This window comes from Podarcis muralis, chromosome 7, assembly GCF_964188315.1.
Source record: "Podarcis muralis chromosome 7, rPodMur119.hap1.1, whole genome shotgun sequence".
NCBI classification, from domain to species: Eukaryota; Metazoa; Chordata; class Lepidosauria; order Squamata; family Lacertidae; genus Podarcis; species Podarcis muralis.
In genome coordinates, this window is record NC_135661.1 from 26,524,680 (window position 1) to 26,549,770 (window position 25,091).

General features: G+C 44.6%; 1 protein-coding gene across 9 annotated transcripts in view; it reads left to right on the forward strand.

Moving 5' to 3' along the window:
* Positions 1-159: 159 nt before the first annotated feature.
* The window catches only part of FHAD1 (forkhead associated phosphopeptide binding domain 1), a 36,429-nt gene continuing 11,497 nt past the window's right edge, over positions 160-25,091 (forward strand). For 2 of the 9 annotated variants that reach the window (XM_028740569.2, XM_028740574.2), the window contains exons 1-22: positions 160-527; positions 1,317-1,420; positions 2,535-2,747; positions 3,260-3,536; positions 4,623-4,687; positions 5,536-5,766; positions 7,603-7,726; positions 8,076-8,206; positions 13,502-13,567; positions 14,891-14,995; positions 15,738-15,845; positions 16,245-16,319; positions 16,979-17,131; positions 17,931-18,126; positions 18,887-18,957; positions 19,044-19,166; positions 19,676-19,783; positions 21,110-21,199; positions 21,711-21,936; positions 22,512-22,593; positions 23,014-23,120; positions 24,449-24,608. In XM_028740569.2, the coding sequence (XP_028596402.2) occupies positions 1,325-1,420; positions 2,535-2,747; positions 3,260-3,536; positions 4,623-4,687; positions 5,536-5,766; positions 7,603-7,726; positions 8,076-8,206; positions 13,502-13,567; positions 14,891-14,995; positions 15,738-15,845; positions 16,245-16,319; positions 16,979-17,131; positions 17,931-18,126; positions 18,887-18,957; positions 19,044-19,166; positions 19,676-19,783; positions 21,110-21,199; positions 21,711-21,936; positions 22,512-22,593; positions 23,014-23,120; positions 24,449-24,608 (2,807 nt within the window). In that variant the 5' untranslated portion in view covers positions 160-527; positions 1,317-1,324. Of the gene's footprint in view, positions 528-559; positions 673-1,316; positions 1,421-2,534; positions 2,748-3,259; positions 3,537-4,622; positions 4,688-5,535; positions 5,767-7,602; positions 7,727-8,075; positions 8,207-13,501; positions 13,568-14,890; positions 14,996-15,737; positions 15,846-16,244; positions 16,320-16,978; positions 17,132-17,930; positions 18,127-18,886; positions 18,958-19,043; positions 19,167-19,675; positions 19,784-21,109; positions 21,200-21,710; positions 21,937-22,511; positions 22,594-23,013; positions 23,121-24,448; positions 24,609-25,091 lie in introns of those variants that run through there. The other 7 variants (XM_028740572.2, XM_028740578.2, XM_028740571.2 and 4 more) reach the window with 6 other exon arrangements.

Genomic DNA, 25,091 nt, shown 5'->3' on the forward strand with positions numbered 1-25,091 from the left:
TGCTGGACTAGAACTGGAAAGACCCAGGATCGAATCCCTATTCAGGTCTAAAGCTCCTGCCTCTCAGCTTAACCCACCTCGCAGGGTCGTTGTGAGGATGAAACTGGGCGTGAGGATACCATGCTGGGCGGGGCAACTTGCAGGGGAAAAGGGGCGGGGAATAAAGGCAAATAAAACGCACGTGTGAGTGCAGATGATCACTGCGGAGAGGTGGGGTTTGTCAAAGGTTTCCCTTATCGCAAAGGCGGTTTGTCAAGGCGGAATGGGGAGAAACGAAAGCTCGCCGCGCGGGGGATGGCGCGGCCTAGCCCAGCCTTCTTGGTTGCCATGGAGACGGAGGCGGTGGCCTAGCTGGGCCTATCCGGTTGCCATGGTCACCGGAGGGCTGGCTTCGCTCCTCCTTCACATACTCTGCCTCCAAGTGGAGGCCGCGGCCTAGCTGGGTTGCCATGGAGACGAGCCCGGCAGCTACACAAGCGCACACAGGCCTGAAGGTGGCGGCTCTGCTCGACTGGATTTAGGGGGAGGTTGGTTGGGGCCGTGGCGGGACTGTGGGGGGGAGTGTCGTGTGTGTTTCTTTGTGTGTGTGTGTGTGCGTGTGTGTGTGTTTTAATTTCTTCCAAGCTTTAGTCCGACCACATGCTTTTAACCCCTGGAGGAAGAAAGCTAAAGGTGAGAGCGTTACTCCCTTAAGCATGTGCAGAGTGCATGGTTTAGGCGTACAACTGTAGAGAAGTCCCTCCTCCTCCACCTCACCGCCTGTGCAATTGGGAGGCAGGGAATTGGCAGGAGCAAAAGCTTATTTTTGGCTCGCTTCATTTATTTCGCCTGCTTGATCTTGGGGTTTGTTTTCGTTCATTCTCTTAAGAAATGGATGTAAACTTAAAATGTAGAGTGGGAAGGAAGCCAATGCAGAAATCACAGCTAAATGGGATGCATCCATCTAAGTTCTACCCATTGAAATTAATGCACTTATTATTATTTATTAAATTCTATGCCACCTTCCATCCGAAGAATACAGGGTGGTGTACAATATATATAAAAAATACGTACCATAATAAAAACAATACACCCTTATTGATCGCATTAGGTCTCCTCCTCAGAGTATGTCTAACATTGACAGACCTTTATATGCTGCCTTTCTGTCAACAACAGTATTTAAGGCACCTAAGAAAAACCCTTAAAAGGCATTTCGCAAGCAGGTGCTATCAAACAACCTTTTGTTTTATCAGCATTACCACAAAACAAAAAATGATATTCATGGCTGTGCTCTCTCCTATGAGCATTCAAACCTGCTTTTTGCATACATTTTATAGGCAACACCATGAAGGCTTTTCTGAAGAGTCCTGATGGCATTTTGGCACTGAGGCCAAAGATAACCACTATAGGAAGGCATGAAGACTCTGACATCATCCTGAAGGTGATTTTATCAGATTAACTGATTCTGCTTATTGTATTTGCTGTTAAATGTCTTACCACGTTTTAGAACCGTCATTTCTTAGCTTGTGCAGAATTGCCTGTGAGGTACGGTGGTTGGAGCAGGGATGGGGATGCTCTGGCCCTCCAAATGTTGTTTGACTACAACTCCCACCATCCTTGGCTGTTGACCATGCTGGCTGGGGCTGATGGGAGTTGGAGCCCAGCAACGTCTGGAGCACCTACTGGTTCCCCACCCCTTGGTAAAAGTAATGGACCTAGGACATGGGCATAGCCAGGATTTTTGTTAGGATGGGAAGAACTAACAGGGTTGGTCAGTTACTTAAGTATTTCTATTGTTTTACTTGATCTGGGGGGTCAACTCCCCCCCGCCCCCCTTTGGCTACACCCATGACCCAGAACCATAGATACAGATTCAAATCCTTGCTCAGCCATGAAGCTCACTGTCCTGTCTCCCTCCAGATGTTGTTAGGCCCCAATTCCCATCAGCCTCTGCTAGCATTGCCAGTGGCTAAGGATGATGGGACCTGCACCAAATTGTTGGCTTTCAGACTGTGTTCTGGGGTAGACTTCTGTGGCTTTTAGGATCTAATTTCTTATTTGTTTTCACTTTTTACTAAAAATCCCAACTTGGGTCCACCAACTGGAGCAAGATGCAAAATAGGGAGCAGGGAGTGGAGTGGGGAGAGTGAGAGACAGAAAGAGACAGAGAGCAAAGCAGAGGCATATCCTGGAACATACATCTTAGTTACTACAAATCAGGGGTTCTCACAGCCTAATTTTGGGGATGCTCACTTTACCGCCATAGAGAGCAGTGAAGTTGTTGTTTTTCAGTGCATGTCACAGTTCTTCCCTCCTAGCTGTTCACATCAGTATGGTTTAATTAGTGTCAGAATTGTACACAACAGGGGAAGCTGACAGAGCTGGGATGCCTATGCAAAGGTGTTCACACCTTGACTAGAGGTGAATTATGAACTGCTTAATGACTCCAGTAGGCGTGAAGCTGATTTGAGAAACGCGTATCAAGCAGTAGTATTGAACAAGTCTGTATCTCCAGGAAGTTTTTATGCTGCTGAGTTTTGAAATGTAACTTTCAGTCTCTAGGGATTGAAGAGCACCATGCAGCCATCGAATTCAGCGATTCAGAAAACAGCTTCATTCTCCGGGATTTCAACTCAACCCATGGAACGTTTGTTAATGATTGCCACATTCAGAATGCGGCAGTGAAAGTGAGCCCTGGAGACATTTTGCGGTTTGGCTCCAATGGAACAGCCTTTGAGCTTGTGCTAGAAAATGGACCTCAGGTAAAGGTGATGTCATTCGTTTTATAAGGTCACTGCTTAATGCTTTTCATAGGCCCCTTTATACCCTGCTGTTTGCTTCTAGCACATCAGTCTTAAACATGTACAATAACCTGAGTTGTATCACAGTGATTGCCATGTTGCTCAGACAGCACTTAGTGCATTGAAACCCAAGTACACTTGAAGCACTTAATGCCAGTTTTATTTATACAGCTTTCCATATTATGCCTGAGGCAACTGAGACCTATTTGAGATGGATGTTTCTCATATAAACTAAAATGATAAGCAGAGTTCTACCTATCCCAGTGGTCTACCTGGTTGGGAGAGGGTCTTTATCTGAAGATACACGTGTGTGTGTGTGTGTGTGTGTGTGTGTGTGTGTAAGATACTATGCTATAATCAATACATGGAATCTGTTGTTGTGGTTGTTTTATCCATGTTTCTAAGACTATTGGGAGGGTTTGATTTATGCCTACGTTTTATTATTTTAATGGACTTTTAAAAACTTATCCCCCCCATAGGTCTCCCGCCCTCCTCCTGTGAGTCGCCGTGTAGCCTGGCCAGGGCAGCTACATTTAGTCACAGAGACAAAGCCTCCTTCACCAGTGGCTGCTTCTCAGTTTCCATCCCTTCAGTCTCAAAGGTCCCCGCCCATTAGCCGCAGCTGGTCCTATGGCGGAAGTGGGACTTTGCCACATCCACCACTTAGGAAAAGGCCTGTAAATGCTTGGGGCAGGCTGGTTGCTTCACCTTCTTTCTCTCCTGATGCGTTCATCAAGCCTTCTGCACCAATACCAGGTATTGCCCTAAGCCTTCTGTCGCATTGCTTGGAAGGCTCAGTAGTGCGGTTCTAGGTATCAGTGGTTATTTATTTTGTAAATGGTGGCATTGTGGCGCTCTGCAGACCGTCGTAAACAAAAATACAGGTCCCTGCCTGCAAGGAGTTTGCAATCTAAATGTCATATGTGCAAGAGAAAACAAAGGGATAGAAGAGGGAAAGGAATAGAATGTGCAATAAAGAGAGAGAGAAGAGTAACAAGAGGTGAATGGTTCTACTTGGGTTGGGAGTGAGCCCAAATGCTTTACAGAAGAATTTTGGGGAGGGATCTGAAGGGTGAGAGAATTTAGGACACACACACCCCCCCCATTCTTGTGAATGCTGTAAGTTTTAACTATTTTTCTGAATTTTAAATTGTAACCCACCCTGGGACCAGCTGGTGATGAGTAATAATAATAATAACAACAGATTGTTGTGCACTACTTGATTTCTGCTTAATAGCAGCGACACAATCCAAAGTCTACATATTTTCAAATTTGCAATGTGTAGTTGTGTTCAAATGTAAAATCTAGCATTTATTTCAACTAGCAGTCTTGTACCCATCGTTGCTCAGAAATTCTAAGAAATCAAGGAGTCAGTGCAGTTTTGAAATCAGTGCAGTTTTGAAAGGTGCAGCATCCAATTGTATCCAAACATAGACAAAAATATGCTACCCGATCACAGGAACGAGCATGCAAAATTTGTTTAATATATCTTAAGATGTATCCAAGCAAACAAGCAGCTTTCCAAAATGTATGGCAGTTAAGCCTGGAAGGTGTCAGCTACACTTGCTGGTGTATTTTAGTTTCCATACTTTAAGCACTTACAAGAAAACCAAAGTGATGAATAATAATGGAGCATTGTACTTCCTCCCTACCCTCTCTCTGGCACTTCTGTCCCCAAATTGCTATTGTCTAATGAGTTGGCAGAAGTGGGGGGTGGGGTGGGGAGACTGGCTTATCAGTGCTTGAAGCCAAGTTACAGAAGTGCCTTGGCAAGAAGAAGCAATAAAAAGGCACCATCAAACTTTTTCACTGTCTGTCTCTGGGTGTCTTGTTCTGTTCCAGGAAGCGGAGCTGCTATTGGGCCTTTGACAAACGTTCATCAAGGGGATGCACTTCTCAAGGAAAGGGTGAGGTTCCTATGTGGAAGTGTATGATTATCTCTGTTTAAAGCAGTCTTCCTCAACCTGGTGCCCTCCAGTTATTGTCGGTCTCCACCTCCCATCATCCCCGAGTCCAGCTACATCTGGAGGGCATCAAGTTGGAAAAGCCTGACTAAGAACATTTGTATCCCACCTTCCATTGAATTCCAAGGCTGCTAACACTTTGAAACCAATAAACAATTTTGAATATCTTGTTTCAGTTCCGCACCGCCGCCCCAGTTTTTTTGATGGGCTATGATTATGTTGTTTTGCTGCTGGTGTACTACCAGCGTGTTCTACTTCTGTTATATGGAGTTTTTTGTCTATTTTTTATGAATTGCTTGTGTTTTTATAAAAATAAAAAAATTGTCTAGTAGCACCTTATAAACCAACTAAGTTTGTTCTGGTATAAGCTTTCATGTGCAAGCACTTCTTATTTCATGGTGCCTGAGTACTGGTTTGATAAGAATGTTACTAGAGGGTGAATTTTAGGGAATAGGGCAGGATAGCGAATTTGTGGCTCTCCAGGTAGATGTTCTTGGACTTCAAATCCCACCAGGCCCAGCTAATATGCCCAGTAGACAGAGATAACGGAAACTGCAGTCCCACAATAGCTGGAAAGCCGCAGGTTATGCACCCCCGGTGTAGGGCAAGTAAATTTCATGCAGATAACTGCTTCAGATGGTGAGATATGTATATATTTAATAACTAGAATAGATGGATTTGGCATTTCGTAAAGAATCCAGTGTTCACTTTGTTGAGGAATAAGAAAAAACAGAAGCTAGTCAGGAACAAAGGTATGTTATGGTCCCAAGCAGCTGTATTCCTCTACACAGGACGAGGTAATTCTGAAAATGGGGAATGAAATCAGCCGCCTCTCTGGCTTTGAAAGCGAGTGCAGTCGCAAAGACACGGTGATAGCAAATCTTCAAAATGAGATTGCCATGATGACAGAGAAGATGATGGCAGCTCTTGCCAAGAAGGACGCTGAGTTTCATCAGAAGCTGGTGGACATTGAACAAGATGTTTCCGCAAAGACAAAAGAGATTAAAGCCTTGAAAGAGGAGGTATGGAGGGACAGGGAACAGTGATGGACCCGAGGTTCAGAAATATAGGAAGCTGCCTTCCTCTGAATTAGCCTGATATTGTCTACAATGACAGCATCTTTCCAGGGTTCAGACAAGGGGCTTTCCCAGCCCATCTGCGGATGCTGGCATTTGAACATGCAACTTTTTGCCTTCAAAGCATGTACTTTATCACAGAGCTACAGCTGGGCTTGGAGAAGAATATCTTCAGTCCACTTTTTTGAAACGGACCAACCCAATCCAACACTCATGAACTGGCTTGCAGATTGGAATGCACCTCCTGGTTGGATTGCACTCATCTTCAGATTTTGGAGTGCTTTTTTTGCTGCACAAAAAGTGCACACAAAAAGAGGTGTTTTACATAATAAAATGCTTGTTTTACTGGTGAATACATTGAAAAGTACGGTATGTCTTTTATGTAAAATGGGAAAGGTCAGGATGGATTGGACCAACCTCCTCCTTCCATCTCTTTTTTTTATTATTCCTTCTGACTTACTGATCAGTGGCAAGCCATGATTTGCCCAGTTTGGATGTAGCAGTGAGCAATAGTTTGCCATTAATCAGGAAGTCAAGGAGGGAACTGGAGCATGTAGATGGAAGAGGGAATGCAACTGCTTTTCGCTCTTTGGGGGGTTTTTCCACATGTACAGCTTTACGGTGTTTCTTTCATCCGGCTTTTTAATGTTAATGGAAAACCTACATTGGCCAGTATATTCACTCACATTCCAATCACCTCTCTTATTTATTAACAGCACGTGTGTGAATGCTGCAAGAGGCACTCAAGCAATTTAAACTTGATGTATGAAAACAGACAAAGCTGTTCTCGCCACACTCGGCCCTTTTCCCAGGCTGCATTTATTAAAGTTGTAGACATTCTGCCCCTGGGGGCTCACAGGTTATTTGGTGATCCAAAGAAGTTGCCAGTGGGACAAGGATAAGCATAAAAGAATGCACAGCTGTAGAGATCTGCCTAGATGTCTGGGTTTAGAATGGAAGAGCCAATGCGTGGGGTTCAGGCAGCCTGACAGCAAAATTGGAGACCTGGTGATGGAGATACATTGTAGGAATACGCAGGGGTGTAGCTAGTTGCTCCGGGACCTGAAGCGGCGGGGGCGCGGCGATCCACCCACGGGGGCGGCGCAGCAAGCTGCCCACGGAGTCTGCCTGGCGGACGCAAGCCCCATGCCGCCGTTTTGGGCAGCGCGGGGCCCCAAGCCACTGCGTCACTCCCAGGAGAGATGTGGGGCTCGGGCGCACTGCAGGCCAGGCCCCGCGGTAAGTGCTGACCCCCCGTGGTGTGCCATTTTGTCACCCCCTCAAGGATGACACCCGGGGTGGGCTGCACCCCCCTTCCTATGCCCCTGGGGATATGGAGCATGTGACCCCATCATCCCTGACCATTAGCCACACTGGCTGGGACTGGCAGTTGAAGTCCAACTGCACCAGGAGGCCCCCAGATTCTCCCACCTCTGCTCTAGAAGCTAATGAATGAATGAGGAGGAAATGAAACAGTTCTGCAGCAGCATTAATGCCCATTGCAACTACACTACTGTGATGCCTGAAATGCCTGACCAGGGGCCACAGTCACTTGCCACAGTGAGAGTGCCATCTCCCTTTGACTTGGCTTTGTGGAGCTGCACAGATCCTGTCTTCTCCAGACTTCCCACCCAGTGTAATGTAACTGTCGGATCACTCTGCATGCCTGCCTCACAGGGGTTTTCTTGTCTGAATTGGTGCTATAGAAATGCACAATGGAATCCAAATTGGTGTGAACTGGCTGTGTTCTATCTTTTGTTTCCATAATCATGTTTGCAATAGGTTTGCAACTTGCAGAGTAACACGAGTGAAGTGTTGTACCATTCCCTTTCCGAACGAGACCTACAAATTGCACACTGGAAGCAAGAAACTGAGGCGCTGAAGAAGAGCTATTCTCTTACAACAGGTGTGCTTTGTCCAGTCAGCAATAACTTTGAGATCAGTTGCTCCTTATTTTGTACAGCTTGGGTCACTTCTTTCCCTCGCTGCCTTATATTTGGGAAGCTCAAATTGGCTTTTAAGGGCTTCCTTTTTGCAGTCATCCAGAAGAACCTGTAGCATTGTAACCAGCATTAATCCTACTCAGAGTAGAACCACTTTGTTTTATGAACATCACTAAGTGAAGTCTACTCATTTCAATGAGTCTCCTCTGAGCAGGTTATTTATTTATTTCATTAATATTCTTTTAAGACATCATTATGAATATGTTTTTTTAAAAATAATAATAATCTATGCCTTATTATTTCTTCCCGCAGGACTGGTGACCAGTTTGCAAAAAGACATTACATCAAAGGATCATAACATCCAGCAATTGAAAATAGAGGTGGAGAAGTTTAGGAGAGAAAGCAGGGAGAAGGATAACCAGCTTGCCCAGGTTTCTGCCCAGGTGAATAATCATGTTTTTTAAAACCCTGCTTGGATTCTAGTATGTGGGGTGCTACCCCACACAATGCACACACCCGTCCATTATGTTCTTCCCTATTGAATAACTAAATTGTAGGAATATTGGATTAACGTTGACAAAGTGCATGATTAGAGCTCAAGGACACATTCCAGAAAAGCAAAACAGAGCCAGTGAAGGGTGTGGCTTAAGGGAGAATTATCCAGATACAGAGGGTTGCATTTGGTTCTTGAGGTTCCCCACCCCTGGAGTAGCGTTTTGCGCGGAGTTGCCAGGAACCCCCAGCTCAAGACCTGTGACACCTGTAGACTGGCTCCACTCACTGTAGAGGGAGCTGTAGGTATTTGCTGACCATCCCTCAGAACTCCCTAGAGAGTCAGGTGATGCAGTAGAACCAACCCCTCTGCACAGCCTGCTATGCAGCCTCATGGCCTCCTACTGCTCTTCCTTGCTCTGGAGTAACCAGGAAAGGCCACCTGGTTGCCATTTTGTGCTTCATGGGTCATTCCTTCTACCTTCTTTCCATCGGTGCACAATGCTGTGCCTCCCATGCTCACTTTCAGGTTGGTTCTTGAATTAGTCTGGCTCTTGAATTCCACTGTGACTCATTAATGCACTTCCACTTCTATTATCATTCCTGATTCTTATGTGTGTCTTTGAAAACCATGCAAGTCTCTTTATGTTGGATGCCTGTCTTTGTAACAATAAGGCTCCCTTTCAAAGTATTTAAATTCTGGGGCAGGGTAGGTGTTAGGCGACATCTTACGAACTACACAGTCTCAGCCCCTAGTTCCAATTTTAACCAAATCATGCCCCCCTGTAGCATTTTAAAAGAATAGGCAAAGGGACATTTAAAAGAGTTAGTTGTGCATCTCTGACTGATCAAAGCCCTTTCTCAGAACTGTAGGTTTGACTTGTGCTGCTTCGTGCATTGCTGATTCTATCCCAGTCTTTTGTAACGTTCTTAACTAATGAGTGCTCTTACAAACCTTCACTTTTGCACAAAGGTCTGTACCTCTCCTGCATCTATTTTTCACTAGTACTCCTGCAGTGATTTGATACTTGGGGGATGTATTTTTTAAGCCAATAAATCTCCTGATCATTACTGTCACAAGAAATGGCTAAGATTCAAAGAGGTCTTCATGCCTAACTTTCTCAACATGGTATTGCAACGTGTTTTTGAAAGTCCCTTCACACTGTTGTACCTTCAGAAGATACCTCCCTGCATTTTACTTGCCCCATAAGTAAACATGGCTTCTCACGACCTTTGCAAATCAAATACTAAGTGGGTTGCAGGACTGGCACCAGGCTTGAGTACAGCTGGACACCCACTCACACCTAGCATCAGCAATCAGGAACCCCCTGAATCATTAGTTCCCCACTGCCATCCAATACCACCATTGCTGCTGGTGTCCACCACCACCTGCCCTCCCCTGGCACAACTGTGGTTGCCTGTCACTCTCTAGACGGGTTTACCCAGCATGGTATAGCTACTGTTACGAGCTGAGCAGCTTCTGCTCCACTTAGTGCTCAGGACTCCTGTGCTACAACCCCCACAGCTCACTGCTAATCTGGGCATTGCATTGTTGGAATTTTAGCATGGCATCAAGTCAAGAGCTGAGCCATCACCTTGCTCCCAACAGAGGCTGCACTGTAGCAGGTAATGCTTTTTGAAGGGAGGGGGTGACTGGAGGCTGTAGCACTGCCAGCGCCAGCACCATAAGCAGCAGCCGAGGCAAGGTGATACCAGCCCTGGCGAGCTCTGCTGGGGCTCATGGGCCCTGGCAGCTGCCCAAATATGCCAGGTGCAATGCATTTCTTCCCCCACCCATCCCCACCTCCACTTCAGGCAAACTACTTGCAATTTTATAAACATTAATTCAAATGCAATTTGGAAGTTTATCCCAGTGCTCAACTCCTTATTTAAAACACACACACACACACACACACACACCCCATCACAAGCTAGACAACCGGCATGGTTTTCTAGAACCAGTTTTCTAGGCATGAGCAAAAGGCAGTGTGGATGCTGCCACCCACTGTTTCAATTAGTTTCAGTTAAAAATACTGATTCAGATGCTTTTGGGCTGACTTGTTTTATCTATATATTCATACTATTTATACACTTAACCCTAAGGCAGTCTCTTGGTGGTTTACACAAGGACACATACACAATCTGTCTATACACCCACCCATCTATCTATCTATCTAAGAGGTGGGGAACATTTGGTCATGCCTGGCCATTGGGCATGTTTGCTGGGACTGATGGGAGTTGTAGTTCAGCAACATTTGGAGGGCCAACTGTTCCTCACAACTGATATATAAGAGGTGGTGGTGGTAGAATGAAACAGGAAAACAAGATATAATACAAAGATGTAATGCAATGTAATGTAATGTAAAACAATAAAATCCCCCATCACATTTTGAAAGCGCCTTAGCAGGGACCTCTTGCTTCTTCAGCCTCTGTCTTGCCAAAGGCAAAGCATGATTCAAAATATGCATCACTAACCCCATCACACCTCTCATCCAAACTCTGCCATGCATTTACACAAATCATATGGTACGTCCTGCTCATGCAGTATCAATCATCCACCAATCCACACACAGACACCATCCACCCAGTCACTCCCATACTCTACTAAAAATGGAAGACAATGAAACCATTCATGGTGAGTTGTGTTGTGCTTTGGTTTCCAGCTGGCAAGGTTAATTCAAAACAAATGTTTTTAATGAATATGGCCCAGGGCTGCATTCCTGCAATCAAAGTACTCCCATGTAAATAGATGTTTTGTATTTGGGGCATTCTTTTCATTTGGCCATCACCTCACCTGTTTTCAAGGAGCTACTACTAGTTCTTCCTTTGGCACTTGGCTTGCTTGTCGCCTGGTCTACAGTACACATGCACCATGGTCTGGATTTGCTTGCCAATTTTTTTACCCATCTGTCCCTGTTCCTTTGAACAGCTGGTTTGCTGCTGAGAGTAGCACTTCCCTGAAAACGGCCTGTGAGTTGTTGCAGACCAGGCAGCTGTTTCAAGGCAGAGGAGCAGGCCAAGCTGCTTTTTATCTCGTTGGTTGAAAACTGTGTTTGGATTTATGGGAGATAGCTGGGAATCGCAAGTGGCAACAGCACTGCTGCGCTCAAGACCTGCTTGTAGGCTTCCCTTTGGGGCATCTGGTTGGCCACTGTGAGAACACTATAGACTAGATAAGTCTGTGTCTTGATCCAGCAACTAAGCTCTTCTTTAGCTTGCATGTGAGAAAGCTACTGCTACCTATAAATACATGCTTGTATACTTGATGCGTAGCTCTGATTGTCTCTGTTGTGTTTCTGTATTTTGGCTCTGCTAGTAGTTAATATGGTCCCTATAAGTTGGCTGGTTTATTTTATTTTATTTTATATTTTATGGCATACCTAATTGTTGTGCCATGGCTTCAAAATGTAGGGTTGTGGTGTGTGGGTGTGGGTGTGGGTGGGTGTGTATTTAAAAAAACCTTTTGGTGTTATTTTTATGATGCTGTAAACGGCCCAGAGCTTTCTCTGAAATATGGAATAAATATAAACTACGTAAATAAATCAGAGAAGGGTCACCTTTCCCAACAGGATGCTCAGGGTGGCTTGCAGCCAACATGTAAACAAAACAAAAAAATGACTAAAAAGAAAATCACCTCCCTTAAATACAGGCTTTGCAAACTTTGCATCCTTTGGTCCTGTTGCTTGATAAAATCAAGTATATCAAAACCTGAAACAATTTCTAGAGGGGGCAGCCATGCTATTTTGTTGCTTCCAAAATAGCAAGAGAGTCTTCTTGCGCCACATAAATTTGTTAGTCTTTCAGGTGCTACTGGGCTCTTAGAAATGGGCATGAACATTATAAACTCCCTGGATATTGGCCACATATCACAAGCATATCACAAGCAATAAACTCATTGCTTTGTCAAAAGTTATGGCCGAGGGGACACTTGTTACAAAAGAAATCTGGGATGGGAAGACCACATAGTTTCCATATAATGCTGGAAATTAAAAATATGGAAATCATCTATTGGTTTTAATCTCACGATATTTGAAAAGCCTTTTTAATCCTGAGGACCACATTCTCTTCTGGGAAACCTTCTAAGCGCCGCATGCCACTGTTGGGTGGCCCAGAGACAAAAGTGGGCACATTGACGAATGTGAACTTTACTTTTGTGTATCAGGCTAGTTTCTACACTCACTCGCACACCTCTCTCTATCCTCTGTCCAGGCAAGCAAGAAGCACTATCAGAGTTCAGGGACACAAGGGCAAAAATATTTGGGGTACAAAGCAAGGACAGTGAGCTATAGAAATACAGAATAACATACACCATAAATACAACAGAGGAGCATTAAAAGTGGCTAGATGAAATCAATGTTCTGGAAATGCTTGCTGAAATAAAAATGTTTTTGCAGCATGCGAAAAACCATGCAGTGTCAGCATTTGCCTCACCTTCACTGGTGACTTTGCTCGGTGACTTCGTTGAACGATACCTTCGAAATATAAAGAGATTTGATTTCTGGGACATGAGCCACTACCCAAAATCTCAGGGCTCTGCTCAGCCTAAAAGGGGGTAAGGTGCTCTTTAAGGTCCTCTGACTCAAGTCATTTATGGCTTTGTACACCAGTTGTGAAACTTTGAACCTGGACAGGTACTATATAGGCAGCCAGTACAGTTCCTGCAGCACAGGTATTACATGCTGTTGGAAAGTTACTCCCACAGGTATTAAATGCTGTTGGAAAGTTACTTGCCATGCTGAGAATTCTGGACCAGGCCTAAGGGAAGCCCCACATAAAGCACATTGCAGTAATCAAGTCTTGATACTACCAACACATGGACTACTGTGCATAAGTGATCACAGTCCAGGATACCTTATGTTTTAAGTGCCAAAGAAAAGGTCTTCTTCTCCTGCTTCCCCCAAAGCAAGCTGGCTTTGACTGGCAATATACCTGACATTTTTTAATCTGTGTCGTTCTTGCTCAGATTCAGTGCTCATGGCTTTTTTGTTTTTTCTTCCTTTGCTGTAAAACTCTTGCAGAAGTCTTTAATAATCAGGGAGCTGGATGAAGGCGCCTGCATTTAGAATTGATATTTTGCTTTTGGGGGGGGGTTATGTTTTTTAAAACAACAACAAAACATTATTTGTTGTGAAATTTGAACTTCCAGATGGGAATAAGGCACCCTACTATATACCAGAAGCGCCAATGTGAACATGGTAATGTCTCTCTTGCTTGATCATGTTTTCCTTCGTTGCTGTTCGTTGCAGTGTGCTAGGATTAAAGAGGAAATGAAGCGTGAATTCAGAGAGAGAGAAGTAAATGCTTATCAGAATGTGAGTTAGCCTTCAGTTTACTTAACATTTGCTCATGAATATAACACCCATGCAGACTTAGAATGATAGATGGATTCGCTAGCAGTTTAACCTTTTATTAGTTTTAAGATTGCCTATTGCAAATGGGGGGCTGCAGCACCTGTCTTGCACTGTGTGCTTTCCCCCCGGCTGGAGTGCTCCTCTTGAGAATTCCAGCCTCATTCTCTTCTAGGAAACTCTGCCCCATTTCTCTGCCCCCGCCCCAGACTTTCTATTTTCCTTTTCCAGCTGGCAGTAAACATTCTAGGCTGAATCAGGGCTACTCCTACTCAGAGTATAAAGGTAAAGGAACCCCTGACCGTTAGGTCTCGTCGCAGACGACTCTGGGGTTGCGGCGCTCATCTCGCTTTATTGGCCAAGGGAGCCGGCATACAGCTTCTGGGTCATGTGGCCAGCATAACTAAGCCGCTTCTGGTGAAACCAGAACAGCACATGGAAATGCCGTTTACCTTCCCGCCGGAGCAGTACCTATTTATCTACTTGCACTTTGTGCTTTCAAACTGCTAGGTTGGCAGGAGCAGGGACCGAGCAACGAGAGCTCACCCCGTCACGGGGATTCGAACCACCGACCTTCTGATCGGCAAGCCCTAGGCTCTGTGGTTTAACCCACAGCACCACCTGCGTCCCTGCTCAGAGTATACCAATTGCAATTAACATGCATGTCTGATTTAGGTCCATTAATTTCAGTGAGTCTGATTTTGAGTAGTTTTTAGTTGACTACATTTAAGTTTTTTGCAGAGTAAGCCCATTGAAATACTTTAATGTCCATTAATTTCAATGAGTCTTACTCATAAGTAGGACTGATTTTAGATACAATCTTTAGTGGCCACTGTGCGTGCTCAAACGTCATTTTTTTTGGGGGGGGGAGGTAAGGTTGCTCTTTTCGCATCTATCTATAGTTTGTACTTCTGCAAACCTTGAGGCTCCCCCAAGCAGGCTGCCCTTCCTTCTTGTTCTTTAGTGGTTCTGTGTCGGCTGCAGTTCCTCTCAGCACACACCAGTCGTGTTCAATATTAGAAGGCGTGGCTTAAGTATTACATGTTTAAATATGACTGGAATAGAAATCGGATCCGGTCAGCAACTAACCACATTAACTGCCTGAGAGACATCAGTTCTGCTTTGAATAAGGATGGTAGCTGTGACCGCAATCCGCTAGAATTTCTTACCACCCGTAGCTCAGAGAACCTCTGCTTGTGTTTCTTACATACTAAAAAAAATCCTTGGGATAAAGGTTGGTGTGATTTTCTACAACTGATCCTCCCCACTTCCCTCTGGTGCCTACAGCAAATCAGCGAGCTGGAGCTACAGGTGAAGAGATACAAAGAAGACATAAATAAGTTCCGCACGGAGCACGGAATGTTAACCAACAAACTTGCTGAAAAAACAAAGGTAAATGGCTATTTTCTTCACAGTTTTCCTTGAGGGTAGCTTCTAATATAGGAGTTCTGGGAGTGAGGGTACCAGCCGTACATCCCTCCTGTAAAAATAAAAATAAATCATTACTTAAATGTCTATTCCATGGGCCCACCCAAAGGAGCCCAGGGCAGCAAACAGAAAAATAACACACACACATCATTAAGAGCATTGGTGAAAGTGGCGTTTCTGTGCATATCCTATCTCGCCACTAGATGGCAAAGTAACCACAGGCAAAATGTTCACATCTAGTCAAAGACTGCCCAGTCCAGAATGGCACATTCCAGTCAAACACACTAACCATAGAGGATTACATTGATCATAGATTTGTTGTATCAAAGAGTTGGAAGGAATTAGCTACGATACTTGTGAAAAGGAAGCAGCACTATGACTCACTTATACCAAGAGTGGGCAGTAGATAGAACATGATTTACTGGTAGATTTTGGGGTGGTTTGCAAGGGGTTCCTGACTCCAAATTGTTTTAACAATGGCAAGAACAAAGTGGTTTTTTGCACCTAAATTAAGCTACTGAAAAGCTAACTAGGAGAGACGCATCTTGTCCTTTGCTTTTGTATCTTTTGCAGTTTGGTCTGGCTTGTAGGTCTTGCATTCCTTATGAGAAGCAAAACAGATGCAGTAAGCCTGAAGTCTGCCCTCCCTCTGGCCCCCACCCTATTTTTGTACAGCCTTGCTATCCCCAGACTTTCCCTGTTTCAGGCTGAAGGGGACCTGAAAAAAGAGTGTGAGAGGCGATCCCAGCAGTTACAAGAAATGGGGCGCAGGGAGCGCCTCATTAAGTCGGATCTGGATCTGGCAGCAGCTCAGGTAGGGGCAGCTGAAACATCAGTTATGGTGTCCTGGTTTGCACGTGGTTTAATTAGCCAAAGTGTGGCTTGCTTGTTTGAATGATCAAGTGGATTCTGGTCCATTAAAATGTATACCATAAGAAAATGTTTTGGGTACCACAAGATTCCTAGTTGCTTTTCCAACCCACTGTATTTCTCAGCAAGGAAGTTAGTGCACTCACTGGAGTTTTCTAAGCAGAGGTTGGATGGCTAGCTGTCAGGGATTCTTGAGCTGAGATTCCTGCCTTGCAAGGGTTTGGACTAGATGACCCTTGGGGTCCCTTCCAACTCTACAGCTCTGTGCTGGAAGGGGGGTGGTCGCTGCTTTCAGTTAAGTTTTACCATCAACCTGTTTCCCCTCTTTGTTTTCTGCCGTTAGGCACAGCGCTTTAGACACCAACTTACTGAGGCCCTCTTTTCACAACTTCCAGAGAAGGCACTAACAGATCAGCAGGTAAGATCTTCGCCCATTAAACACAGGAAGATTAATGTTGTGCTGTGGACCATGCTGTTGCTCACTGCCTTTGTTGAGTTCCTTGCCATGCCATGGGCACTAAAAAAAAATACCTAAATGATTTATATACCTCTGAAATATAAGAGTCCCTAAGTGGTTTACAAAGATACAGCACACAAAATAAGTTAAAACTATAAAATTGAACCTCAGTTGAAATGCCTTCTGTAGTCGCTGGAAGTTGCGTAGGAAGGAGGCCTGTCTGACCTCAGCTGGAAGGGAGTTCAAAAAAATTGGACCCATGATACTGAACACACAACTCTTGGTGGATGCAAGCTGTGCCTGCAAGCCATAGGGGACCACTGAAAGGTCCCCCAGCAGGCCAGCCCTGATTAAGAGCATCACACAACACACACACACACACACTGCCTTTTGGGGTGGAGGTGTATGATGAGAATTCACCAGATTCCATTATTGTACTGATACAAGAGGTGAATTTTGAGGAAAACGGGGTGGAGACGTGCTTTCAACATGCAGCTTTACTTTTTAATGAGGAAATGAATATTCAAATGTATTTCAGGTGGGAAGTGAAGCATAAATCCCAGGAGTGAGCAGATAAATAATATATACGGACTTTTTCTTTGTTAACCCACACATATCAGATTGTTGAGAAGATAGAGGAAATCCAGGTGACCAGTGAAGAGTATTGCCAAAGGGAGGCACTGCTGAAAGAGGAGTTACTTGCCAAGAACTCTGAAATTGAGGAAGTGTCTGGAAATGTTGAGCTGTTGAAGAAAGCGTTGGATGGCCTTCAGGTAATGCCTTTAGACACATCTTTATAGGATATTAGCTTTCTCATTTTGTTTAGATGAGTTATGGTGGAATTCTACACATGCAGGTTGCACAGGACTGGTCTGCAGCAGGGGCAGGAATGCTCAGGGCCAGGGGCCATATCCTGCCCTCCAGACCTCTCTGCCTGGTCCACAGGACTCTTCCCAGGCCCTACCCCGCACCGCTCCTGCTCCATGCCCTCCTTGAATGCTTTTGCCTAGCTAGAAGTGTCCCTGAACTGCAGTAATGTTACTGGTTTGCCTGATGGGGAAATGTATGGGTGTAGAAACCTCTGACATTTGCACCACCAGGATGAAGCCAATTGCACCTGTTGCTCCACCCATTTTTTCCCTCTGGCCCCACCCATCACTGTCATGAAGAAGGCTCCACTGGTCATCTAAATAAGTCCAGTCCAGATTGCTAAAACGACTACCCCAAAAGAATCCGTCTGTGTGCCCCCTGCCAGTATCCAGTTCATCAGGCTTATACTTGGGAATTACTTTTTTTTAAGAAAGAAAAATAATTGGCCTGGGTAATTGCTCTGGAGTGTTGAGAGATGACTTGGGGGGATTGTTATCTTTTCTGAATTCCTTCCTTGTAACAGGAAGATGAGGGCTGTTGAAACACAACACCAAATGATTTATTGCTAGAGCAACTAGCTGTTACAAAAACAGCCGAGAATATTATGTGGGGAAATGAGTCTTCACTGCTGCTTCAAGATAAGAATGACCCACACTCATGTCTGTGTGGGTTTGCTTCATCTCTTCCCTGTTTTCTTGCTAGGATTTCTTGGGAACCTCTTACTGCAGCAACAGCTTGAGGAAAGAGATCTGCAATCTTCAGAATCTGTGCCTGACCCCGCCTGCCTTGGGAGTCCAGACCTCAACGGCCGGAGTCCTCTGCAGTTTGCTGGGCTGGGTGGATGCAGTGGAATGTCTCCTTCGGGATGTGGGGCTTGATGTGTCTGGCTCTGAAAAAGGTTCCCTTGTCTCTCTTACATTTTCTGTGCACATCAATCATACTGTAGGACCCTAAGTGAGAGTGCAATGCTGCCCTAGGATCACTGCCCCAGCCAAAGTACCCTCTCCCCTCCCCATCATAACCAAAATCCAGCACCGGCATTGTAACCATGATCCTCCCCACCACCTGCCAACAGTTTATGATGGTTGATAAGTTAGTAAGCATAACCATAATAATTGTACTTTTAGTTTTTAGTATTTTACACTGCTTTGTGTGCCATTTTTGGCAGAACTGCAGTTTATAGATTCCTAAACAAATAAACAGAACCTGCTATAGCTGCTTTTTGTAAAATAAAAAGACAGTGGGAGTTCCAACCATGTGTTTTTTGATCCTGAAAATGGAACATGTAATCCAGGAAAGAGAAAGATTAATTGTCCAGGTACAAGGCAATGGCATTATGTACACACACACATACATGTGCGAGCACACACCCCTTTCAATCCTGAACTTGCTCCAATGAGCACAGGCCAGTGTTCATGATCCCACCCACCCCATTTCATTCTCACAACAACCCTGTGAGACAGGCTGCTGGGTCCGTCAACTTCTGGAGGGCTGCTGGATCCCTAGTCCTGCCCTAGTCCAAAACGTTTTTCACTGCTGCACCAGAATGAGCTCCGTTTAAGGAAACCTGGCTAAAGAAAGGAATTTTCCAGGAAACAGAGGAGAGAGATGAAGCCTGGTCACTCCCTTCTGTTATCATGCTTGTCTGTTTTTGTCAGGAATGGCTTCCTACATGAAGAAGCTGCTGGGCAAACACCATGAGACCATGGCCAAACTCCAGACGCTGCAGGTAAAAGGTGTTTTCCCTGAAGTGAGCTTCTCTGGCTGAGGCCAGTAGCCCAAGGCAGGCCTGACGGTCTGAATCTTTTGCTATAGAACCAGCTGAAGATGGCAGAGATGTCTCAGGATTCCTTCCTGCAGGAGAAGCTAAATGAACTGAAAGAAAAACTCGAGGAGCAATTTCGAGACAGAGAGCGAGAACTTCAGGAGAATGAGAAGGTACAAAGAAAGCTTAGGGGTGTTTTTAAAAGTGTTTGAACCCACCTTCTAAATGGAAGTGGCAATGGGGACATACTAGGCCTACATAGTAAGAACTGAAAAAGGTGGAACAAGATGCCCTGATCTGCTATCAGGGAGGAGCCCACAGAGCAAGGCAGGTCAGTTGTTGCGGCATCACAAAGTAATAATAATAGTAATAGTAGTAACAACAACAACAATACAAAAATGCAATTACCTAAGTCTACCCCCTTTGGAACTGGTATCTTAATAATTCTGGTCCTCCATCCAATCATGCTGTGAACGTACATCTCAGTAGCTCATATGCTTGGTATTTTGTAACTCCCCCCTCCCCCAATGCTGTGCCCAATGCAGCTAATTATTTTTAAGGGCCTCTCCCACCAGAATGTTAACTTAACGTTTGTTCATCCGTCACCAAGCTGTTTCTGCCTAGCAAATTTCCTTCATTTGCTTTAACCATGTTAACAAGAAGAATTAAATTACTTTCCCAGGTTCTGGAGGGGCTGGCTGCCCTGGAGGAAGCAAAATTAAAGGAGGCAATTGATGAAGAAAAGAAAAAGGTCCGAGATTTGGAAGCTCAGATGAAGCGATTGGCTGAGGTATATAGAAATCCGTGGGCCTGCCTCCTCATTGCCATCCCACAATCTCCTCTAGCAGACAGCTAGAGAGATAAATATTTATATTGTGCATTTTGAGTGTTCAAAGGAAGCACTTCTTCCTACATTAAGTTACTTAATAACCATAGGTCCTTTCCCACTTTTATATCACACCATTCTTCTAAGGAACTAAAGGCAGAGTACATGGTTCTTGCCTCCCTTCACCTCCACATTTTGCCCTCTCAAAAACAAACAGGCAAACAAACAAACAAAAACCATTGGAGCTAGACTAGGCTGAGAAGGCAAGGGTGCCTCAAGGTTACCAAGTGGCTGAGTGTGAGTTTCATACCTAGGTCTGACCATTCCACTATGTTGACTCAAAGCCAAGTATGGTCTGTGTTGCCCTCTCCACTACAATGGGCATTATGGTTTGAATGTGGCTTCTGATCCTCATTTGCAGGGCAAGCACAAGTAATCCGGATGTCTGAGACAGTGCATCTCAAAGGGAGTCAGATCACAGAGGAGGAGGAGGAGGAGGAGGTGGTGGGGAGAAGGAGGAGGAGGGAGGCAAACTGGCCTCTTGACTAGGATGCTGGCAGCCCAGATTCTAGTCCCTACTTGTCCATGAAGCTCACTTGGGTGACGATGGACCAGTCACTGTCTCTCAACCTTCCCTGCCTTCCAAGGCTCTTTGTGAGCCAGTGTGGTGTAGTGGTTAAGAGCGGTAGTCTGCTAATCTGGGGAACCGGGTTCGCGTCTCCGCTCCTCCACAGGCAGCTGCTGGGTGACCTTGGGCCAGTCATACTTCCTTGAAGTCTCTCAGCCTCACTCACCTCACAGAGTGTTTGTTGTGGGGGAGGAAGGGAAAGGAGAATGTTAGCCACTTTGAGACTCCTTAAAGGGAGTGAAAGGCGGGATATCAAATCCAAACTCTTCTTCTTCTTCTTCTTCTTCTTCTTCTTCTTCTTCTTTGTGAGGCTGCAGTGGAGAACTAGATATGCTGAATTGAGTAAAAGGTGGGATATAAATGCAAAACACCAGTTAGTAAGCTTTGAAGCATGTTCTCCTTTCCCATAGCATGGCAATATATGTGAACGAAGTTAGAATTGAAAGAGGGATAAAATAAAGTGTTATCATCATTGCTTCCCCACCCTGCCATTCTCATCTGAAGTTCTCTAATCCAGACTCTTCCTGGTGTCTGATTTCCAGCAGCACAGTTATTGGCAAGTTAAACTCTGGTCTGCCAGGCTTTTAACTAAGACAAACAACACTCCATTCTCTGAAGCCTAGGTTCTATCTTCTCACTTCTTAATAATATGTTCATTACAGGTAATTGAACTTAAAACAAAATCAGAAGAAGCTCTAAATGCCAAGATAAAGAAGGCTGTGGAGAGCCTAGAAGAGGCTACAAGAAGAAAGGTAACTGGTGACAGAGGAGTGCAAGCAATTCTGTTTGAGAGTTCAGCAGCTAGAAACACCTAGCCCCAGATTTGGCCCTTTGAGGAGTGACAGCTGCTCCCACGTTTTCAACTTGGAGATGAAAGACAGCAGCTGCTGGAATGGGAGATTTGTGAAAGGCCATTTTGGAGGGTTGGAAATTAAGGTCTGGGCTCATCCACCTCCCACATCTCAAAGCATGTCTCTGAGATAAACCAGTTACTGATTTAAGTGCTGTATTAAGAAAGTTTTCTAATTCAAGTGAATCATAATCTCCCTCCCAACTGCCCCCAAAATTTGTTAAGAATGACACACCCTGGGGAGAAGGAAACTGATGAAGGACAAGATGCAAATTGAACAAATAAATAACTAAACATGAAGGTTTGCTGGTTTGATTTTCTCCTAGCACCCTTGACAATGGCTTTATCTGAAAAAGTCACCCATGTGCTGAGCAAAATGAATGAGTTCTGTTTGGGGGTTTGCTCGTTTTTAGACAGTGGCAGAAGAGAAGCTAACCGTCTGGGAGAAACGTCTGAAGAGCATTGAGAATGAGAATGAGATGCAGAAGCAGAAGCATCAGGTGGAGATAACAGAATATAAGGAACAGAACAAGCAACACTCAAAGACAATAGTGGACTTGGAAAACAAATTTGTGGAAGCTGTCCAGAAGCTGAAGGCGGCAAAGGAGGAAAATGCAAAGCTTCAGAAGCAAATAGAAGGTCAGCAGAGAAAACAGAGAATGCTCTTGTCTGGTGCCCTTGGCATATCCTGTCATACTTGGGGTCAGTTCATGCCAACAAACTGCACTGAAGTTTTCTAAAATAACCTGCTGATTGATTAACTCAAGGGGTGACTTTTTTTCTTAAATCAAAATGTTTTAATCAGTTACCCTAACTGAGTAAACAATTGTTGATTTAAATCAGCCTTTTCTAAGCTAGTGGCCTCCAGATGTTTTGCACTACGACTCTCTTTACCCCCAGCAAACACGGGGATGATGGGAGTTGTAGTCTGAAAAACGATCCTGAGAGTATCTAACCATCTTAGGCACAACTGATTAATCTGAATAGTTTACTGATCAAAAAAGCCTTTTGTTGAACTCCAGACAGATTTAAATGTTCTCTTAATGCTTTCGATTTCTTTTTAAAATGTTTAAAAAAGTTTTTTTTCTAAATTGTATAGTTTTATGCTGTTTGCCATTCTCTTCTTGAGAAGTCATCAGGATAATAATCCAGATGTGAAACCTTACGTTTCTCAGAATATTTTTATATTTTTGGGTGTCTTTCTTTTTCCTCAGACATGCAGAGGGAATCTTGCAAGTTGTTGCCAGCTCATCCACCAGAAGTTCCTTGCCCGGAAGGGTCTGATGTTTTCCTGAAGTAAGTCACTAAATTTCCTGTCGGTTTCCTATTGCTGCTTTCTATAGCATAAATTACTCAAAAGCTGTGGGAAAAGGAAGCCTTGGAAATAGCAATATATGTTTGTGAGAATTCTCAAGAGGGGTTATGAGTCATATTTCCAAAGTGCATTATAATATTTTGAGGCTTGTCTAATCAGCCTCCCATTCTGGTGGCATAACCTGACAGTATGCTAATGAGCCACTTTGATGAAAGCCATCTGCATTTGTACCCCCCAAATACGTATTGACTTCCATCAAAACTGGAGGGATTTTTCCCCCCATAATCTTCCTCATGATAGACTTAAAAGGTTTTAAAATCATCAAATAAAGAATGAGCATCTCAAGCTGCGTTATTCAGACTGAATTTTTTGCTTCTTCATTTTTGTTTCACAAACTTCAGGGAAGGATTAGCAGCTGCAAAGCATGAAATCGTGTCCAACCAGGCTGTCATTTCAGAGTTAAAGAAGGAACTCTCAGAAGCCAGAGCCAGGGTGTCTGATGTGATTGGTTTGTGAAATAGCATCACGTAACTTAATATGTTTTTTACCACCTTCTCTCCTATCCTCAGCCTGGAGCCTATTAGATGTTTTCCAACTGCAACTCCCAGGCGGCTGGACCTGATGGGAGTTATAGTCTAAAACACCCAGATCACACCAAGAATGCTCTGTCCATAGCTATCTGGGAGCAAGGCCTGTGAAACTCAGCCAAACATAGGATTGCACTGTTAAGAACTAAAAAACTGGAACACCTTAATAGAAAGGGACAGTGGATCAGTTCAATCAGAGACCGAATTTCTGCTTGCTAATACAGAGAAATATACTGCTGGGAAAGTGTCTTCCTTTGTCTGGGCTGCAGCAAATACATATATAAAATGTGTGCCAGTTTTTATGGTGCATGATGGTCCTGTGGCTGTTTGTTTATGATGCTTTGCTTTTACTTTGTTGGCAAGCATGCATAGGTGCATACAGTTGGAAAGTGTCTGAGAAGAGGGAGTTCCATATTTATAGATTTGGGGTGAGCAACCTGTGACTCTCCGGAAACTGTTGGACTCCAACTCCCATCAGCCCTTGAGCTTTGGCCATGCAGGTTGGGCCTGATGGGAGTTGGAGTTCAGCAACATCTGGAGAGCTGCAGCTTGCCCACCTCTGTGGTAGAGCCAACACTGTAAATGGCTCTAGGATCCTTTGCTGTGCTAATGCAACACAGAGATGCTTTTAAAGAAGATCTTCCTTCATTGAACAAATGCCCCTATGGAGACCAAGTTTCTAATATCCAAGGTTTGGTTAGGAGAAAATGGGAGCACCTGTCAGCTCACACAATCCTTCCTCCTCCCTTATCATGCACAGAGCTTTTTTTTCCTTCCTTTTTGTCGGTGTTTCATCTACGCCAATGTTAATCCAGTTCTCACTAGAATGTGTGCATCCCCAGGTTGTAAACCCAGGTTTGAAACTAACCATGGTTAGTGTTAAAATCGCTGCAGGTGTAACATTGCATTAAGTTAGCACAAAAACAGAGAGAAGGTGAACAGTCACATGTACCAGAGGAAAGAGAAAATGAAAAGTATTGTGGGAGCCCACAGTGCAATCCCCCTCTTCCAAGTCAGGGCTAGGAAGTGAAGCCCTCTTAGGTGTATTGGGCCAAGGTACTGAAAGTTTGGTCATAGTTCATCATCTCTGTCTTTCCTGTTCCTGGGTATGTGTGCCTGCATCAGGAGTGGCAAACCTCTGGCCCTCCAGATGTTGGACCTCCAACTTCCATCAGTCCCAGCCAGCATGTAAATCTATAGGATCTACAGCTAATATAGCCCAAAACCACTCCGAACTCACTTTGTGCAGGAGAACTCAGTGAAAAACAGAAGATGGAGCTAGAGCAGAAACGGCGTCTTGTCCACAGCCAAGCCCACGAACTCAACCAGCTTCGAGAGAAACTCTTTGAGATGTCCAAGCTTGTGGACCAGAAAGATGCAGACCTCAAAGCACAAAGCGAAGAATTAAGGTAGGGGGGTTGTTTGTATCACACTTTTCATCCAAGGAGCTCAAGGCAACGTTCATGGTTTCCCTCCCAGACCTGCCCTCACAACAACCCTATGAAGTTGGTTCGGCTGAGAGATAGTGACTAGCCCAGGGCCGCCCAGCAAGTTTTGTGGCAGAGTATTTGAACCCATGTCTCCTCACTCCCAGCCTGATTACTCTTAGCACTATGCCAGCCTGATCTCTGGTGTGAGGCCATTGCTGCGAGTGCGGGGGGGCTCCCTTGGATGGGCTGCACTAAATACAGCTGCACCAGAACAATGTGTTTTAAAAACACTTTCCTGGTGATGGTGGTAGCTCTGGGAGTACAGATGGAAGGTCCCAGCTGTAGCCTCTTGATAGCTCAGTTTTAAAAAGTGGAGTCAGAAGGGATGGAAAAGCCTATAGAAAGCTGGTCCCAGACCCAGTAGATGTTGCTGGGCTTGTTCAGCCAGTAGGTTGACTCTGC